This window comes from Cyprinodon variegatus, unplaced genomic scaffold, assembly GCF_000732505.1.
Source record: "Cyprinodon variegatus isolate N-32 unplaced genomic scaffold, C_variegatus-1.0 Scaffold514, whole genome shotgun sequence".
NCBI classification, from domain to species: domain Eukaryota; kingdom Metazoa; phylum Chordata; class Actinopteri; order Cyprinodontiformes; family Cyprinodontidae; genus Cyprinodon; species Cyprinodon variegatus.
Genome location: NW_015150967.1, coordinates 395,450 through 414,303, shown reverse-complemented (window position 1 = coordinate 414,303; position 18,854 = coordinate 395,450). Strand labels below are relative to the sequence as shown.

Here is an 18,854-nt window from a genome sequence, read left to right as displayed (position 1 = left end):
AGTCTATTTTCTAAGTCTGAAACATTGTTTTTGTTTTAACTTAGATTAGTACATTAGCCTTCTGAAAAACTGTTTTTTTTTTATAGCCAGAGTAAGAGCTCTTTTTTTTTTTTTTTTTTTTTACAGTGTTCTGTGTGGCAATAAGGCGATAAGAATAATTGTCTTGATGCCAAAAAGAGCCCAATAGATTTTACTTTCACAAGTACGGCTATCGCCATAGTGTTCCGCTTGATTTATGCATATAGATAGCTTTATTATAAATCATGTAGAGAGTATTACAGATTATATGGACACTGAAATGTGAGTAGAATGGAAAGGAAAAACAGAAAAAAGGAGTAAAGATGAAAGAAAGATGAGATAAAAGGGAGATAACGATACAACTTCTTCATTCTGCTTCATCACCTCACAACAAAGTAAGAGTTCTGAGACAGGGAGTGATTTTACACAAGGAAATGAAAAGTTAATGCTCATGTCCTAAGAACATCTTTACATGAATTTTGCAGCTCAGATGCCAGCTGAAGTTTACACTATGTAAATTTTCACCAAAATCCTGCAAATGTTGCAGTATCTGTCACCTTTCTTTGTCAGTAAGTGATATTTAAAGCAGTCAAAGCAGTCTTAGCATTGATTTAGTAGACTATAAAATATATTAATAATTTCTTGACCATTTATTTTTAATTTATTTGCAAGTCAAAATAATACGGGATATATCCATGAAATCTTAAGCTCTGTGTTTAATAAATATATATATTGGAAGTCATTTTTTTTTATCTCTTTTTGACGTTATGTGGTAACATGCACCTTGCAGCCCAGCAACGATGGACTGCAAGGTGCATGCAAGAACTATGCTGTTCTGACCTCTTGTGGTTACAATAATGTACTGCAACAATACCTGATTTAATAACAAAGCAATTTATTTTTTAAAGACTTAAGTTTGTTTCCTGTTTGATTATGAGGTAATAAAGTTAACAGCTGTCATATGACTTGTTCAATGTCTTCTGCAAGCAACATACTATGGGCAGTCATAAATGATTAATGCTTTGACAAATGTTGTATATAAACATTAAGTATTATATTTTTTAAACAAAATATCAGAACTCTGTGTATTTTATAACTAAAGCTAGAATATAAAAAGTAAACCACTTTTTATATTTGTGGGATGTACGGTTTGGTGCCTTAGAGTATAACAAAATTGCATTCTAATGCCTGAAAAAAAACATATTCCTTTCTTTTTATTGAAACAGAAATTTCTAGCTGGTTGCAGTAATACCTTTCACATGCTCAAAAGTTAAATAAAAGTAAAGCTTTAAGAAGAGTGACTGGTGATAACAAGTTATCACTAATTATACAATGCATGACTTTGAGATTCGAAAACCTGCGCTGAAAAATGTGCATGTCAGTTATATACACACATGGACAAAATTCTTTGCTTCACTCATTTAAAGAAAACAAAACCAACAAACAAAACACCCGCAATGGTCACAAAACACCTGGAGTCTGACAAAAGTAAGAATGAATAAAAAATTATCCAAAAAACAACTAATCAAAGTTAGACCATGTGTCAGTAGATTGATTTAAAAAAATAAACTTCTGAAACAGATAAAAACAATGGTACCCCTTGAAAAAAATAAATAACATGACCAAAAGGAAATGTTAATTCGATGTGTATCCACTAATTAGCAACAACTGTCTATCAGCTAGAATACTGACCCTCAAAGGCCTTACTCTGCATTCAAAATGTCCACATCCACTCATTTTATTTCCCTAAATTAGATGCACTGTTTGAGGTTGTTAGCTGAATAAAAACACCTGTCCACCCCATATATTAAGAAAGAATCCACTACTAACATGGTCAAGACCAAAGAGCTGTCCAAAGACACTAGAAACCAAATTATACACCTCCACAAAGCTGGAAAGGGCTACGGGGAAATTGGCAAGCAGCTCGGTGTAAAGAGGTCCACTGTTGGAGCAATCATTAGAAAGTGGAAGAAGTTGAACATTATTGTCAATCTCCCTCGGTCTGGGGCTCCATAGAAAGATCTCACCTCTTGGGGTCTCAGTGATCCCAAGGAAGGAGAAAATCAGCCCAGAACTACACCGGAGGAGCTGGTCAAGAGCAGGACCACCGTTTCCATGGTTACTGTTGGTAATGCACTAAGAAATCATGGTTTGAAATCATGCATGGCATGTAAGGTTCCCCTGCTTAAACCAGCACATGTCAATTCCCATCGTAAGATTGCCAATGATCATTTGGATGATCCAGAGGAGTCATGGGAGAAAGTCATGTGGTCAGATGAGACCAAATTAGAACTTGTTGGTCATAATTCCACTAATTCTACTGTTTGGAGGAAGAAGAATGATGAGTACCATCCCAAGAACACCATCACTACTTTGAAGCATGGGGATGGTAGCATCATGCTTTGGGGGTGTTTTTCTGTACATGGGACAGGGTGACTGCACTGAATTAAGGAGGGGATGACCGGGGCCATGTATTGTTAGATTTTGGGGGGAAACTTCCTTCCCTAAGTTAGAGCATTGAATATGGGTCGAAGCTGGGTTTTCCAAGATGTCTGGACTGAAGCACTCAGCCATTATAACCAAGGAGGGGCTGGCTCTCTAAGAAGCATATCAGGGTTCTGGCGTGTCCTAGCCAGTCTCCACCTAAGCCCAACAGAGCTGTTTCCCAGCGACAGCCCAGAAACCTAACTGATCTAGAGAAGATCTGTGTGGAGGAGTGGGCCAAAATCCCCCCTGTGGTGTGTGCAAACAAGCTAAAAAAATACAGGAGACATTTGACCTCTGTAATTGCAAACAAAGGCTTCTGTACAGAATGTTAAGATTGTTTTTCTCAGATATTTAAATACTTATTTAAAGCTGTATCACACAAATAAATAGTTAAAAAATCACACATTGTGATTTCCGTTTTTTTTTTTTTTTGTTAGATTATGTCTCTCACAGAGGACATGCACCTACGATGACAATTTAAGACCCCTCCATGATTTCTAAGTGGGAGAACTTGTAAAATAGCAGGGTGTTTAAAGGCTTATTTTCCTCATTGTAGATAAAGAGAGAGAGAGAAAACAATGGTAGTCACTGCTCTGTCTGTCAACATGGTGTATATTGCACTTAGCATGGACCAGAGGAAGGAAAGAGTTGTCTCTGGAAATTAGAAATACTTTTATAGACAAGTAAAAGCTATAAGACCATCCCCATGCAGCTTGTAGACTGCAGAAAAAAAATGCTGAATCTGCAGATGAGATTCTGAAGAGGCCATGATAGGTCAGTTCATCTACCTAGAAAGTACTTTGCTTTGCATGTGGCCACTGTCATGAATCTTTTCCTTCTTTAGTCTTTTGTTTTCAAGTTTTATTAATTCAATTCAGTTTATTTATATAGCACCAATTCACAACACATGTCATCTCAAGGCACTTCACCAGATCATAGAGTCAAATTGATTGAAAGTTTTCTATCTAAGGAAAGCCAGTTGATTGCATTGACTCATTGACTCAAATGCAATCCCCCATTATAATAATACTTGGTTTAATTTTGGTGTTAGTTTAGTTATATGGCCATTTGTTTGTCAAACGAAATTTAACGCAAAATTCAAGACACAACCAGCAGTGCATGTGGAAAAGCATAAGTCTATATTTTTGCATGAATCGCATGAAGCACTTCCTATTTTCAGTTTAAAATAAAGGCATACTATTGTGAGAAAAGTGTTAAACCACCCAAGGTGCTGTTAAACATGAATTTTATTTGCACTGCAAATATATTACCCATAAACTATAGAACATACTAAAAGTTTGTATTCATAAAGATAAATTACACCAGGATAAGGCAATTACATATTAACCAGTCAGGTATGACATGGCAATAGATAATAAGTGGGACAAAGTTCTTGATTGGTACCAGCTTGTAGCAGTGCACCTCGAATGATTAATACATTTATTGCAAAATGTCTGCAAATAATGACTAGTATATTTACTTTCATGATACATTGGTGTAAATTTAACAATTGTTGTGTATGGTCTAGTATATTTTCTAAGGTAATAAAGCAGAAAAACCTGACCAGTCTGCCTGACAGCCAAAAACAACACAGTAAAACTGAAGAAACTTTTACCCAGTAAGCCATGGGTGCATAGGCCAAACATGGGAGGAGCAGTGACGGCAGTGCATTTGTATCATCCTATTAATATGCAGGACACATCAACAGGCTACTGCTGATTTCATAACAACTGAACAAACTGGACGTGTATGCTGTTGAAGAAGAAAAAACATGGCAATTTTACTGGGAAGTTACAGTTTACCCTTTCTTGGAGTTAGCGTTTTCATCGCAGCTCTGACCTACATTACCTACAACCTGCTGAGCAGTCATTTCCATAAATGGTTCAAGATGAAATCTATTCCTGGGACAGGTTCAGCATACCCCTTTATTGGAGATGCACTGTTGTTCAAAACCAATGCAGGAGGTAGGAAAAGCACTCTTTAATTAGCAAACTCTAATATTGAGAAATATAAGGTGTCTTTTTTTTATAACAAACTCTCTTTTTGTCTTGTTTCAGAATTCTTCAATCAAATTGTTAACTTTACATATGAGTTCAGAGATGCACCATTGTTTAATATCTGGTTTGGACCAATTCCATTGGTTGTCCTGTTTCATGCTGAAACAGTTGAGGTATGTTCCCAGAGAAATTCATTACACAGGTGCATCATCATGAATTACATAACCGTAAAAAAAAATTGATGCTAAAATTTAGATATTACATACCGTGCTTTCCAAAAGTATTCAACCACCTTGAACTTTTGGACCTTTTGTCAAATTTCAGGGCTTCAAACATAATGATATGAAATTCTAATTTTTTTCAAGATTCAACGACAAGTGGGACACTTTCATGAAGTAGAACGAAACTTATTGGATAGTTAAAATTTTTTAAGAAATAAAAAACAACAATGGGGTGTGCAAAATGAATCGACCCCTTACTTTCGGTGCAGCAAACTCTCTCCAGAGGTACAGTGAGGATCTCTGAATGATCCAATGTTGACCAAAATGACTGATGATAAGAAATGGAATCCACCTCTGTGTAATCAAATCCCTGTATATGTGCACCTGCTCTGTGATAGTCTCAGAAGTCTGCAGAAAGCATCATGAAGAACAAGGAACACACTAGGCAGGTTCCAAGATTGGATACAAAAAGATTTCACAAACCTTAAACATCCCAAGAAGCACTGTGCAAGCAGTTAATATTTAAATGGAAGGAATCTCAGACCACTGCAAATCTACGAAGACTCAACTGTCCCTTTAAATTTTCAGCTCAAACAAGGAGAGCACTGATCATAGAAGCAGCAAAGAGGCCCATGATCAGTCAGGATGAATTATAGAGTTTCACAGTTTAGGTGGGAAACTCTGTCAATAGGACAACATTCAGTTGTTTACTGCACAAATCTGGCGTTTATGGATGAAACCCATGTCTTAGATATATCCATACAAAGTCTTATTTAAAGTTTGCCACAAGCCACCCGGGAGAAACATCACACAAGTGGAAGAAAATACTCTAGTAGGATGAAACCAAAATCTAACTTTTCGACAACAATTCAAAAATTTTGTTTGGCAATTCATCCGTGAAGTGAGAACCTCCCCCAAAGTGCCAGAAACCAGCTAATGTGAGCATTTGCCCACTGAAGTCGGCCATGACGATAAACTAGAGTCAGGTGGAGACCCTGATGAGGGCAAGGAGCATACAGATGAGCAATCCTGAGATGATTTATCACAGTTTGTGGAGGAATTTCTTGGTAATGTAAACCGATTGTTTCAGTAGCAGTCAGAGTGGCTGGTCATAGACTATCATGGAGGTGAACATGCTGGATGTGGATGTCATGGGTGGGTGTGGTTACACATGGTCTGCGGTTGTGAGTTTGGTTGGATGTGCTGCCAAAATCTCTCAAACGCCTCTGCAGACGGCTTATGATTGAGAAATAAACATTCAATACATGAGCAACAGCTCTGGTGTACATTCCTGCTGCAAGCATGCCAATTGTACACTCTCTCAAATCCTTCAACATTTGTGGCATTGTGCTGTGTGATAAAACTGCACTATTCAGAGTGGCCTTTTACAGTGGGGAAGTCTAAGGCACACCTGTGCACTAATCCTGGTGTCTAATCAGCATCTTGATATGGCACACATGTGAGGTGGGCTGGATAATCTCAACAAAGGAAAAGTGCTCACTATCACAGATTTAGACTGGTTTGTGAACAATATGTGAGGGAAACGGTTTTATTGTGTATGAGGAAAAAGTTTTAGATCTTTGAGTTCATCTTATAAAAAAATGGGAGCAAAGCCATAGGTTTTATTTGTTGCTGAGTGTAGCATCTGTCTGCTCTGCTACACCAAGCACAACACTGGGCAGAGTAGACCTTCTCTGGGTCAGTTCTTGGTCTGCAATTCTGCAAAATTGCAAAATTCTGCAAAAAGGGAGATTGCATGAAAAATATTCATATGAGCAGTTTTATTTAAAAGACATACATGTAAACTAATCTCTACATGCATTGATTTTAAACGTTTATTGCTTGCAGATTAAATACCAAGGCCTTACTAGCAGCGGCTATTAACTTTAGCAAAATATTGTTATTGGAGAGTTGGGCGACAATGTAAAAAGCATTCATCACTCTACGTTTATTGTATTCAGTCAGCAGTGAGCCCCTCTCTTCTCCAAAGCACTGACAGGTCAGACTAAGCAGTAAATCATGCCTCCAGTCAGAGAGAAAGGACTTTTCTGTGTTCCTGAAGACTCTGGCGACAGTCTGAAAGCACACATCCCTCTTAGTTTACATTTTTCAGTATAGTTGAGGACTGAGGCAAGCTCCTACAAAGCACAGACAGTCAGAAGGATAAGAGGGACTCCCACATTTCCACATTAAAACATCACATAATGTTCAAAGCTTCAACTGGTATTCCCCTACAAGGCAGGATGGAAATATAATATTTAAAGTATTTTTTCTTGAAATTGTCATTTAAAACTTTATTTGAAACTGCACTAAGCTCGATCCTCCCTGCAGTAATTCTTAAACAGCTTCATTCTCATAACATGCAAAACAGGACGGATTTAAGTAGTTTTGGTTCAGGTAAAATATCATTGTAATAATTGAAATTATTCTATATAGTTCATCTGTAGTTTTAAACATATCAAGAGTGTTTTTAATCAATTTCTGTCTTGCTGATGTTTATATTCCTCTCTCCTAAGGTTGGATCACAACATTACCAAATAGGCAAATTAGGTGATGATGTAATCTAGCGACTTCTGCTGACTTTAAGACAGCCAATAAGGATCCCAGCTGAAGAAGCACACACCTTTCTCAATTTCCCCCCAAAACTGCTTTATAAAGGACAATACAGTATACAGCCTTCACAGGTTTGAATACCTGTATTATACTACCTGCTTATATACCAGTAGGCATTGCAAGGGCTATTTATCACATTAAAATGACGTGAGCGAGACAAGTTCTATTTATTTTGTTTTTTATCATGGAATAAACAAATTTTAGCCATAATGTGAACAGGCAGGACACACTCTCAAAGGTGTTTTTCATTTCAATCCAGCAGTGGTCCCCCTTCAAAACTACACCAAATTTATCCCACATTTTGTCAAGCTTTGACTAGTTGTGTCAAAGAGGTTTATTGGTTAAAATATCATCTTCAAATTTGCCATCACTATTTCTCTTCCAGGGCTAGAACTAACTACCTTAAATTAAGTCCTACCTCCTGTTCCTTGTTCCCATCCCATCATCTTTTGTTGGTGTCCACAGTAAGAACACTGTCCATGGTTGAAAAGGAGCGCCTGCTGTGCTGAATCCGGAGAGCCGCCATTGTTATGGACGTCATTACGCGGCATACACATGAATGATGATGGTAAAATTTGGATTGGAGTGTCACAAAATAATGCATTTTTGCATTTTTGTTAGACTCCACAAGGTAATGTAGGGTGTGCCTATTATTCTTGCTACACAAAGGACAACCTTATAGTTCCATGCAGGTGCTAGGACTGTCAGGAGGATTAGATGCTAACTGTAAGGTCGCTACGAAGCATACTGCTTTCTGGTCCTTGCTCCTTACTGCCACCACTATTCAATTCATTTAGATAAATAATAGTTACAATGAATTGGATGCTGTGAGCCTTCAGCAGGCTATGAGAGGTTCTAACATCCATTTCAATTTAATTTGTTTATTGTTGAACAAATATGCTTAAAAAAGGAAAGAAACACAAGACCTTTGAACCAGTTTTACACTGCTGATGTATGTTCAGTTGCAGTGGCAGCAACATTTACTCCCAGCCTGTTCCTTATCTAAATGCGTAACATTGTCTTAATAAATGTCTCTCAAGCTTTCTGCCCAACTTACGGTAATCATGTTTCTGCAGAGCATAATTGAACTCTGTATTAAGTAGAGCTCTGAGATATGGTTCATAAAGTCATTTATAGCAAATGTAGTTGATTAGTGCTACCTCTGTGATTTACAATTTCCTCTTATTCAAACTGTCTTTTGTAGAAAGTTCTGAGTAACCCTGTTCACCTCGACAAGGCTTTTCCATACAAATTCCTCCATCCTTGGCTTGGAACAGGCCTTTTAACCAGGTACAGATATTTATTTCTTTGACTTGAATAAATCTTTTTAGCAGAAAAAAATATATATATAAATAATGATTTGGATGGATTGAATATGATATCAAAATAACAACACCTCATTAGCCTGATTTGAGATCCACATCGACATTGAAAAACACAAGAGACAAATTAAAAAAGCAGACCTATAAAAAAGCTAAAGATATTTGTAAATCATGTTATAAAGTCAGTTGTTTTGATCAGAAAAGTCATTGCAACTTATTTTGTTAGCTTTTGAGTAAACATTGTCTATGTTTTCAGCACTGGGAAAAAATGGAGACAACGAAGAAAGATTCTGACACCGACCTTCCATTTTTCCATCCTGACTGACTTTTTGCAAGTAATGAACGAACAGGCAGAAATTCTGGTGGAAAAGCTGGAGAAGAAAGCGGGAAAAGGTTCTTTCAACTGCTTCAATGACATCACCCTATGTGCACTGGATATTATCTGCGGTGAGTAGATGAAGCATTTAATAATTGAATAAGCAATCAAATAATGGTATCTAACAAATCATAAGATCAAGAGTAACTAATTTCCCGTATAACATTGTCAGCTTTTGGAGGTACAAACACCTTAAGTATAGATGTCTCTCTTTATTAAGTCAGAGGACCTGAAAATACTTTACAAATACACTTTGCAGCCCTTTGCAGACACATTTACCCAACAACATGTTTATAGTAGTCTGATTTGAAATAGGCATCTTCACACAGGTTTTAAAATCTTATCTTTATATTCAATATCAAATAATACTATCATGAAATAACAGCTAACAATGCATTGTTTTTAATATTCTGAAGATATAATTTTTGTCTATGAATACTATTACACTTATAATTGATAATTCCATCCATCTATTTTCCATCACGCTTATCCCAACTGGGGTTGCGAGGGGTTCTGGTGTCTATCTCCAGCGATCTACGGGTGAGAGGAACACAGGGGGTACACATGTTGCCAGTCTATCGCAGTGCAAAACAGAGAGAAACAAACCATTCACACACACACACACTCACACCTAAGGAGGCTTCTCTAAATTCAAGACAGTCATGTTCTTGGACTCTGGGAGGAAGCCAGAGTACCTGGAGAGAACCCATGCATGCACAGGGAGAAAATGCAAACTTCATACACATCCCCAGGCTGGGAATTGAACCCAGAACCTTCTTGCTGTAAGGTAGCAGTGCTACCAGCTGCGCCAATTACCAGCCATTGATGGATAAATATAGTTATTGAATTATCCTTGCAATTAAGATCATTACACAATTAAAATATATTTAAGATGACTGTAAACTTTTAACTGGTATCAGACTTTAATAAGTGAACACTTTTAATTATCAAGTAACAATTATTAACTTATTTTATCAATGAATGTAGTCATTTAAAGCAGTTGTGACTCTTAGTTTGAATTATGCTCTAGTAAATGTGGCCAATTACATTTAATACTATAATAATATTTCTAACTAAGCCACTGCTTAGGCACAAAAGTAACAAATAAAAAAATGGGTTTTACTTTAGTTGCACCCTCCTTGGAGGTGCAGTGGAGAGTGGGTAATAGCAGGCAGTGCACCACTGGGATCTAGGTGATGTGCTGATATCCTGTATTAATTAAACACTCCCAGGTTCCTTAATTTGTCTTTGCACTATTTTCAGGTAAAATTATGTTGAATAGTTTTGTAGAACATTTTTATTTTAATCTATTACTATTTTTTTTATATATATATATATATATATGTTTAGCGTTCATATACTGCTTAGTTATATTTTTCAATTCTATTCAAATAAAGTAAAGATATGTGTGTGTGACTTAGTGTGGTGCTGATATGTTGTAACATATCTCTATGTCTAAAACGTCTTTGCTCTTTGTTTAGAAACTGCAATGGGAAGAAAGATTTACGCACAGAGTGATTCTGAATCTGAGTATGTTAAGTGTGTATACAGGTATGCTTTTTGTTTCCTTTCAAAAAATGATATATTCAGCTGAATAATATCCGTTTAGAGGGTTGAGCATCATCTTTTACCCCCAGGATGAGTGATATTGTCAGCCTGAGACAAAGGACACCTTGGTTTTGGCCTGATTTTATTTACTACTTCTTTGGTGAGGGTAAGAAGCATGACAAGACACTGAAGACCCTCCATTCTTTTACGTATAAAGTGAGTTAGCCCGGTGTAAGTGGGTAGTTTAAAATAAGATGCATTTTTTAATTCATTCATGCAGAAATTGGACACTCCAACAGAAACCATAACAATCTCTATGTGCAGGTGATAAAGGAAAGGTCTGAAAACTTGTCCTACATTGAATCAGACAGCGACTCTGACTATTTCAAGAAGAAGCGACAGGCCTTTCTAGACATGCTCCTGAAGACCACAGATGAAGATGGAAACAAGTTGACCCATCAGGACATTCAAGAGGAAGTGGACACCTTTATGTTTGAGGTTGGTGGTTAGACTTATAGGTAAAAAAAAAAGGTTTGTTACAGAAGACATACACATCCTACACATCTGGAAATGCATTTAACTCTAACTAACCAGTAGTCTAGTTGTAAAAAAAAAACACAAAAAAAAAAAGGGGGGGAGGGGGGTTTTTTTTTTTTTTTTTAAAAAAAAAAACAATTTTTAAAAAAAAAAAAAAAAAAAAACAGAGGGGGGGGGGGTGGATGATTTCTTTTTTTTTGAGCATTCATAGCCTATTTAATATAAACCTAAAGCAATAAGCATGGTGTGGTTGTTACATGTCAGGTATGCCGGTCATTGACTTTGACCAAGGCACCTTACAGTAGAACTGCAGTCGGTCCCTGGACTGGCATGGCTATCACTGCCCTACACAGTTAGGGACAAATATCCCACTGGGATCATCTTCATAGTCATGGCAGGCCACTTCTTTGATTTTATTTATTTTGCTCAGTCTACTCGTAATCCCTCACCCCGCCAAATGTTGAAAGGACAATATTGATGCCATTACTGTTAATATATAGTAGAAATTTTATAAATTCCGTAATAAAATATCACAGGGGATGGTATGGGGGGATGGTAATTTAGGAGTGGGGGAAAATTTTTAAGACTTTTTTAAGAAGGGGGATGCCATCCCCCCTATCCCCCTCAACTCGACTACTGATTACCAACACAGCTCAACAGCATTGAATTAACAGTTCAACTAAAAGAAAAAAAATAACCTACACAGCTGGAAATTCATTATACTATTTCCTTTTTTCAGGGTCATGACACCACGGCTGCCTCCATGAACTGGGCCCTCCATCTGATTGGAAGCCATCCAGAGGTGCAACGAAAAGTTCAGCAAGAGCTGCAGGAAGTGTTTGGTAACATTGACATGGCTCATCCTTCTCTTCTTCGTTTAATAGCTTGATTAATATTCCAGTCCAAAGGGTTTTTACTCATCTTTATTCAGACTCTTTTGCCCTCTCATAAGTTTGACAGCTATAAAAAACCCTTTGTTTATATTTATTTAGTTCTTCTCATAAAACAAACAAACAAATTTCACAGTTATCTGTAATAATGTACAATGCTTTCATGCAAATTTTCTTCAGTTAAGGAAAGTAAACCTTTGAGGTACTGTGAATGCAAATGTTGTATCAACTCAATGAACTAAATATGCCCTGAAGAACACAAGGCTTTATTATGCTATAATTATTTCCTGTGCACTAAAGTTTCATTTTCATTCCAGTCTATAGGCGCGCAGTGCTTGTAGAAACATGCTTCAGAAGACTGCCAGCTGAAGTTCTAGTGCTAGTACAAAGAACTAACTGGGAATGATGGTGGTGATAGTGGGTGGCTGTAAAGGAAAGAAAATTTAGGCTCCAAAATCAAATTTGAAATTGACTAATTGATTACGTGTCATTAAACAAAAACACAGCAGGAAGTTTCTTTCCCTGCTGACCTTAACAAGGCAATTGAGTTTGTTATATGGGCATTAAAAGAAGCAAAAATAATCACTGTATCAGTATGACAGTTTAAAGCTTATAATACACCCAAGGTTATGTAGTGTGGATGTGTATTTTTAAAAAAAGCATTTACTACTCTTTCCTATTTCTTGATTACTGTGCAAAGGTGCATCAGGCCGACCCATTAACACAGAGGACCTAAAGAAACTAAAATACCTGGAATGTGTCATTAAAGAAGCTCTGCGGCTGTTTCCCTCTGTGCCCTTCTTCGCCCGAAGCCTCTGTGACGACTGCAATATTAGTAAGTTACACAAGATAAGTAACCTTACAGTAACCCCCGTAACAAGTATTCTTATTTGCAACTGTGTTAGCTGGCATTGGGTCACTTTATCATTTACCAATTCAATAAAGAAATATAAATAATAATTTTACTTTTAAGCCTATCTAAGTGGACTAAAGGTAAAAAAAGGGATCTAAGTGCCTTTTTTGTCAGCTGTCTTCATCACAACAGAGTTGCAGTGAATTGTGGCAGCAGCAGCCGCACCCATCTGTGTATCGATCTCTCTGCCTTCTCCCATCCTAATGTGCAGGACGCCAAGATACTTAAACTCCTCCACTTTAAGCAGCAGAACCACATCATATGCAAAAAGCAGGGAGAATATTCGTCCACAAACCAGACTCACTTGGGTTACCTTGGCTGCACCTAGAAATCCGACTTCATGGCGGCAATGCTGACCAACCTTCTGCTCCATTTGTACAGGGACTGGATGGCCCCCAGCAAAGAGGCCCTAACTTTATTCTATTTTTATTTCCTATTATTCACTCTAAACACACTATCACTGTGAAATAAACCTGATACAGGATACATAGCAAAGGAGTTAACATTATTTAATAATTTATAATTTAAATTAGATATTATATTTTGCTATTAAAAGCTTTCTTTTAGATAAATAATCCTATAATTTCAGAATTTTAGCAGCTTTAAACAAAAATAGTCACAGAATCCCGACCTAGAATCTGTAGTTATGAACTTTCTACATGAGTGTTCCCCTTTATATTCAGTTTGTTCAGCCACATATTCCACGAGGTGCGTTAGGCTAACAGGCAAATATGCATGAAATAAGCAGAAAGTCCTATGTAGCCTACAAAATCCTGGCTTGTAGATGCATTTTTCCTGAATAAAACAGGCACCCATTGAATTATGTTAAAAGCTGCTTCCTCTTCAGTTTGGTAGACCATATTTACTCCACTGGAAAATCAGTTAAACTAATCACTCTTTTGGATCCAAATCTATCTCGTAATAGAGATAAATTTGCAATGCAGCGTAAAAATCTGAAACAATTAGGGACAGCTGCTGATTTAAAGGTGAAACAGATTTACTGGGATATTAAACATGCAATAAATGATATCCCCAAGTTTTTAAGAAACAATACACTATGCTATAATAAAATTCAACATATCTGTTTGTCTTTTGTAGCTCAACAAGACTCAGAAATAGCTGCACCAGCCAACCCAGAGACAGCCAGACTCACAGGACACTGACTTAAGATTAAAATATAAGAAACCTACAAGAATTAAAGCACAAATTATAAAAATCAGTGTATAAATGTTTTTTGAAACATAAGGTTCGATTTATAAACTTTGGCTGTCAATGACATATGGGACAAATTTCTAAATTAGATTTTACTGCATGTGAAGGAGAATATTCACTGATATAGCTTAAAGGGAAGCCAGGCATTGATGGATTGATTGAAGTGAAGTTGTGTCCGTACTAGGGATGCATGATATATTGATGTTGGCATTGGTATCGGCTGTTATTCCTCATTTTTTATACATTAATGTTTTTGAGCCCTTTATAAAATAATGCACTAAAGGCAGGCATCTGTCTATAACTATAAATATCAGTGTATTGTGGTTCTCTTTTGTTCTCAACAATAGGAAAGCATTCAATAAATATATGTTTGAGCTAATTTTTGGAAAATATAAACCCTATTGAAAGCATTTGGGTTGAATAGCTGTAGGTCCATCAGCCACTATCCTTAGAGCGTTCACACCAACATTTATAGCAAAGTTACACCCTTGCGCCAAGCATTTCCACTATACTACTGGACGGCCTACCTACCTAACTTTCTTGGTCTTCTGCTGGCAAAACTCTCTCATTCAACGGCTCTGGGATTTCTTTCTTTGAGGTATAATATGATTGGCTGGGGAAATTTACTGGGTATGTAGTAACCATGTTATTCGAAGAGGGACAACAACGCTGAATGAAATTGAGCTGGCAGCTACTTTGTGTTTTAATTGGAATTAAAAGATAGAGGACGGGTTGGTTAAAGAGAGGGAAGGGATCGAAAAAGCTGTTACACATACAGAACATTTTCAGCAAATGAACTTTAACAGAGTAAGTTTATACTTAGCAAGTTAGAATCATAATACAGTGGATTTGTCAAAATATTGCATCTTAATGTTGTGTTCTTCTTTACCAGTTAAACAAAAAGCTATACAGCTCGGTTCCTCAGAGTTACACGTAAGAATTTATTAAAATGTAATTTTCTTATTGAAAAGAAATATATCAGACTGCAGAGGTTCTAGATATCCCCACATGAAAAATATTTCCTAAATTTAAAAATTATGCTGTGGTGATGGTAACTTAGTTTCTTTAGCATCATTATATTAGTAGACATCTTCATGTTATGTTTTCAGCAGAGCACAGACACAGAAGCAGAGACGGCTGCAGAGTTAAGGATGAAACAGACTGACTGGGATATGTAACATGCAGTAAGAGCTGTCTCAGAAATATTTTACAAGAAAATGTGATGCTATACTAAAAATGGCTCAGATCTTTTTGTCTTTTTAAACTCAACAAGACTCAGAAATAGTTGTACCAGTTAACTCAGGGAGCTGCAGAGTCAGACTCAGGTGAGGCAGAAACCTACGATAATCAAAGCAAAAACAATACAGAAGTGAGGAATGCTCTGATCTTTATATTTGAGAAACCAAGCAACCTCTTCACAGACGCATGGCCCAACACAGAAGAGCGCCCTCCTCTGGACAAAACTCCGCACTACATCTACACATTGTGGACAAAGGACATTCAATTGAGGACCAGAATGTTCACATTCTGGATAAAAAAAATAGGTGGTTTGAGAGGGGCGTGAAGGAAGCCATCTATGTGAAGAGAGAAAAAACAACTTTAAACAGAGGTGGTGGACTCAGATTCCAGCTTCCAAAAACTTACAATTCAGTTATAGAGCTGATCCCTTCCAGATATCACCACACCCCATCACAGAGGAACAAAGTACCTACCCTCTCCAGCCGGTGAACAATGCCTCCTTAACGACCGACCCTTAACAATCATAAACATGTTTCAGGTATTACAGGAGACAATCTCTCCCTTTAACGACAATCCCACCCTTTAACGACCGACCTTCAGAATCATAGACAGGTTTCAGATATTACAGGCTAACAATGAAACCAAACGACCCACTCATCGGTTTCCATTTGCATGTTTCCAAGCAATATAAGGTCTTGTCTATATAAAGAACTCACAGCGGATCCAGACATTAATTGAAAAGCTTCCTGGAGAGGTAGTGAAACGTCTTCAAATCTTGGAAACCAAGTCCAGTGGATTGTTTTTTAAACTTTTACAGAAAAACAATATAGAAAAAAAAATCTATATATCCGTACATCACCACTGGCATTGGTAATGATTGTTATTAGTCATTTTTTAAATATATTTTTGTCTTTATTAGTGCTGCTGAGGCTTTCAAGCATTTTATAAATGAGCCACTGAAAGGTAGCTGTCTACCTACTGTATCTATAAATATAAATATTAGTCCATTTTGTAACTGTTGCATTCTCAACAGTAGGAGAGCATTGAAAAATGTATGGCATTTACATATTTGTCAGGACACACTATTAACCCTGTACAAAAACACAAGGTCCTTTGGGTTCTATAACTGTAGGAGCATCAGCCCCCAAACTTATAGAGTGTCCCTACCAGCTTTAGTCACAAAGTGACACCCTTGGTTTCAAGCTTATGTTTTGGGTGGTTTGTGAAGTTATTTGCTTCCTTAGATATAAAATAGATCCCTGATAAATAATCTCTGTCCTGAGGGCTGTTATATTTGTTTTCTGAAATCAAAAACTTTTTTTTAAAGAATATGTAATATATGTCCAATAATTCAGTCCAGGTTTGAATGGTTTATATCGTATTGAGCTTATTATACTGAATAATTATCAATTGGCTTGAGAAAAAGAACAACCCAAAAATTAAAACGGATTCTTCTATAATAATTTTTTTATGGAACAGACATTTGTTTAGTGTCCAGTTCTACCCTGATCACTGTATTTTTTTTTTCAAGTTTTCAATAAAAAAAAAAGTTGGCAATACCTTTTTAGTAAGGCAAAATTGATAAGCATAAAATAATGCAAAATTTAGCATTGCTAACTGAGCAGGTTATCAAGCAGTGCTTATAAAATACTTTGTTTCATCAGAATAAGAGCCACAAACATACACTGTATGTTTTCAAGCTAAACACAGTGATATTCGTACTATAACCCTTCAACTTTTACCTGCTTCATTGGTCTAATTCTGAAATAGACAGCAGGTGCTTTACTTCAGCAGGAAATAATTTGGAGTTTTAACATTATGAAATCTTCTTATACATTTAATAATCCGTAAATGTAATTGAGTTTTGCTTTTACTCTAGATGGTTTCAACGTCCCCAAAGGAGCGAATGCGATCATCATTACATACACTCTTCACCGTGATCCACGATACTTTCCAGAACCAGAGGAATTCCGGCCCGAGCGTTTTTTTCCTGAGAATTCAGTTGGAAGGCCCCCGTATGCATATGTCCCTTTCTCTGCTGGACTCCGCAACTGCATAGGTGGGAAAAGGAAATTCTGGGGTTCAATTAATCCACATGAATACTTTATTAGAGTCATATGTGTTGTTTCAGGTCAGCGTTTTGCACTGATGGAAGAAAAAGTGGTTTTGGCGTCCATTCTGCGTAACTTCAATGTCGAGGCCTGTCAGAAACGTGAGGAAATTCGCAGAGTGGGGGACCTCATCCTGCGACCAGAGCAGGGCATTTGGATCAAACTGGAAAAGAGAGAACCACTTGCTCCATAAAATCAGCATTGGCTCAATAATTACATTTCATTCATTCATAGTTTTTGTTTTTTCAATTTTAGATAATTCAAATAGCTGAAAATGTATCAAAAGTATTACGAAAATCACAACTAGTGGAATACAAATAGCATTACTGGGTAATTTAGCATATCTGCCTCTCATAGTATGATAATCTAAAAAAAACTGCTTCGATTGCTTAAAATACATTTCTTTTGTATATTTCTGCATTTTGTGACTGCTACTGCTAATGGAATATGTGAGACTTCTAGTTATTTCATGTTGAACAAGCATTTCTTGTAATTTTGTTTGAAAATGTCTTGCATTACCAAATGTTTAAGATACAGACATGTCACAGGTGGAACTATTTCTGAGTATTATTGGTCTGGTTTCCAGCCCTCACGTAATGCTGCATTATTACTTTTAGATAATACTTAATAATTCTTAATCAGTTGTGCAGAATTCAGTGATGATTGGGCTGGAACAGTAGAGCAATAAGCATTAGGAAGAAACTAAAAAAACTAAAATCTGTCACAGACTCGTATAGTTTCCTCTACATAAACAGAGAAAACCTTAAAAATATGAAACATATATATATATACGTGTATATATATATATATAGCTAACAGCTCCTCTGTTAGCCATCCCGTCATGCACAGATCAGATGCCAGTCAGTTGGGTTTTTAAGAAAAAGATTTTTGTAATGAATGGTAGAGAAAAACAAATACTCTGGTTAGCCTCCCCTCTTCACCAATAGCACAGCTGGGGGCCGAATAGATTCTGTGGAATTGTCAGCCGTTCCCTAGTATTTATAGGCCAACCAGTAGGGGGCGCCAAAAACCACTCATCACAAATAACTATAAAACATATTTTAATAGAATTTAATCGACATCTTCTAATACCCATTACATACATAATGCACTAAAAGCATCTCTCTAACATCTTTAAACATAAATATCAGTGTATTGTGGTTCCTTGTGTTCTCAACAACAGGAAAGAATTCAATTTTAGAAAATAGAAAAACCTGATGAAAGCATTCAGGTGGAGTAACTGTAGGTCCATCTGCCCCCACCCTCAGAACCCCCCCACCCTACACCTTTGCTACAGAGGAACCTTCTGCTCCACATCTGCAGCCCAGGGGCCCATATTCTCCCACATCCGGCCCTGCTGATAATAACAG

General features: G+C 36.8%; 1 protein-coding gene across 1 annotated transcript; it reads left to right on the top strand.

The window, feature by feature from the left end:
- Positions 1–4,262: 4,262 nt before the first annotated feature.
- Positions 4,263–17,684, top strand: LOC107094916 (cytochrome P450 4V2-like). The gene is made up of 11 exons (XM_015390813.1): positions 4,263–4,469; positions 4,563–4,675; positions 8,541–8,626; positions 8,915–9,105; positions 10,516–10,585; positions 10,672–10,798; positions 10,907–11,080; positions 11,859–11,961; positions 12,710–12,844; positions 17,253–17,432; positions 17,505–17,684. The coding sequence occupies exons 1-11, from the start codon at positions 4,277–4,279 to the stop codon at positions 17,675–17,677; spliced, it is 1,545 nt and encodes a 514-aa protein (XP_015246299.1). The 5' UTR covers positions 4,263–4,276; the 3' UTR covers positions 17,678–17,684.
- Positions 17,685–18,854: the final 1,170 nt, after the last annotated feature.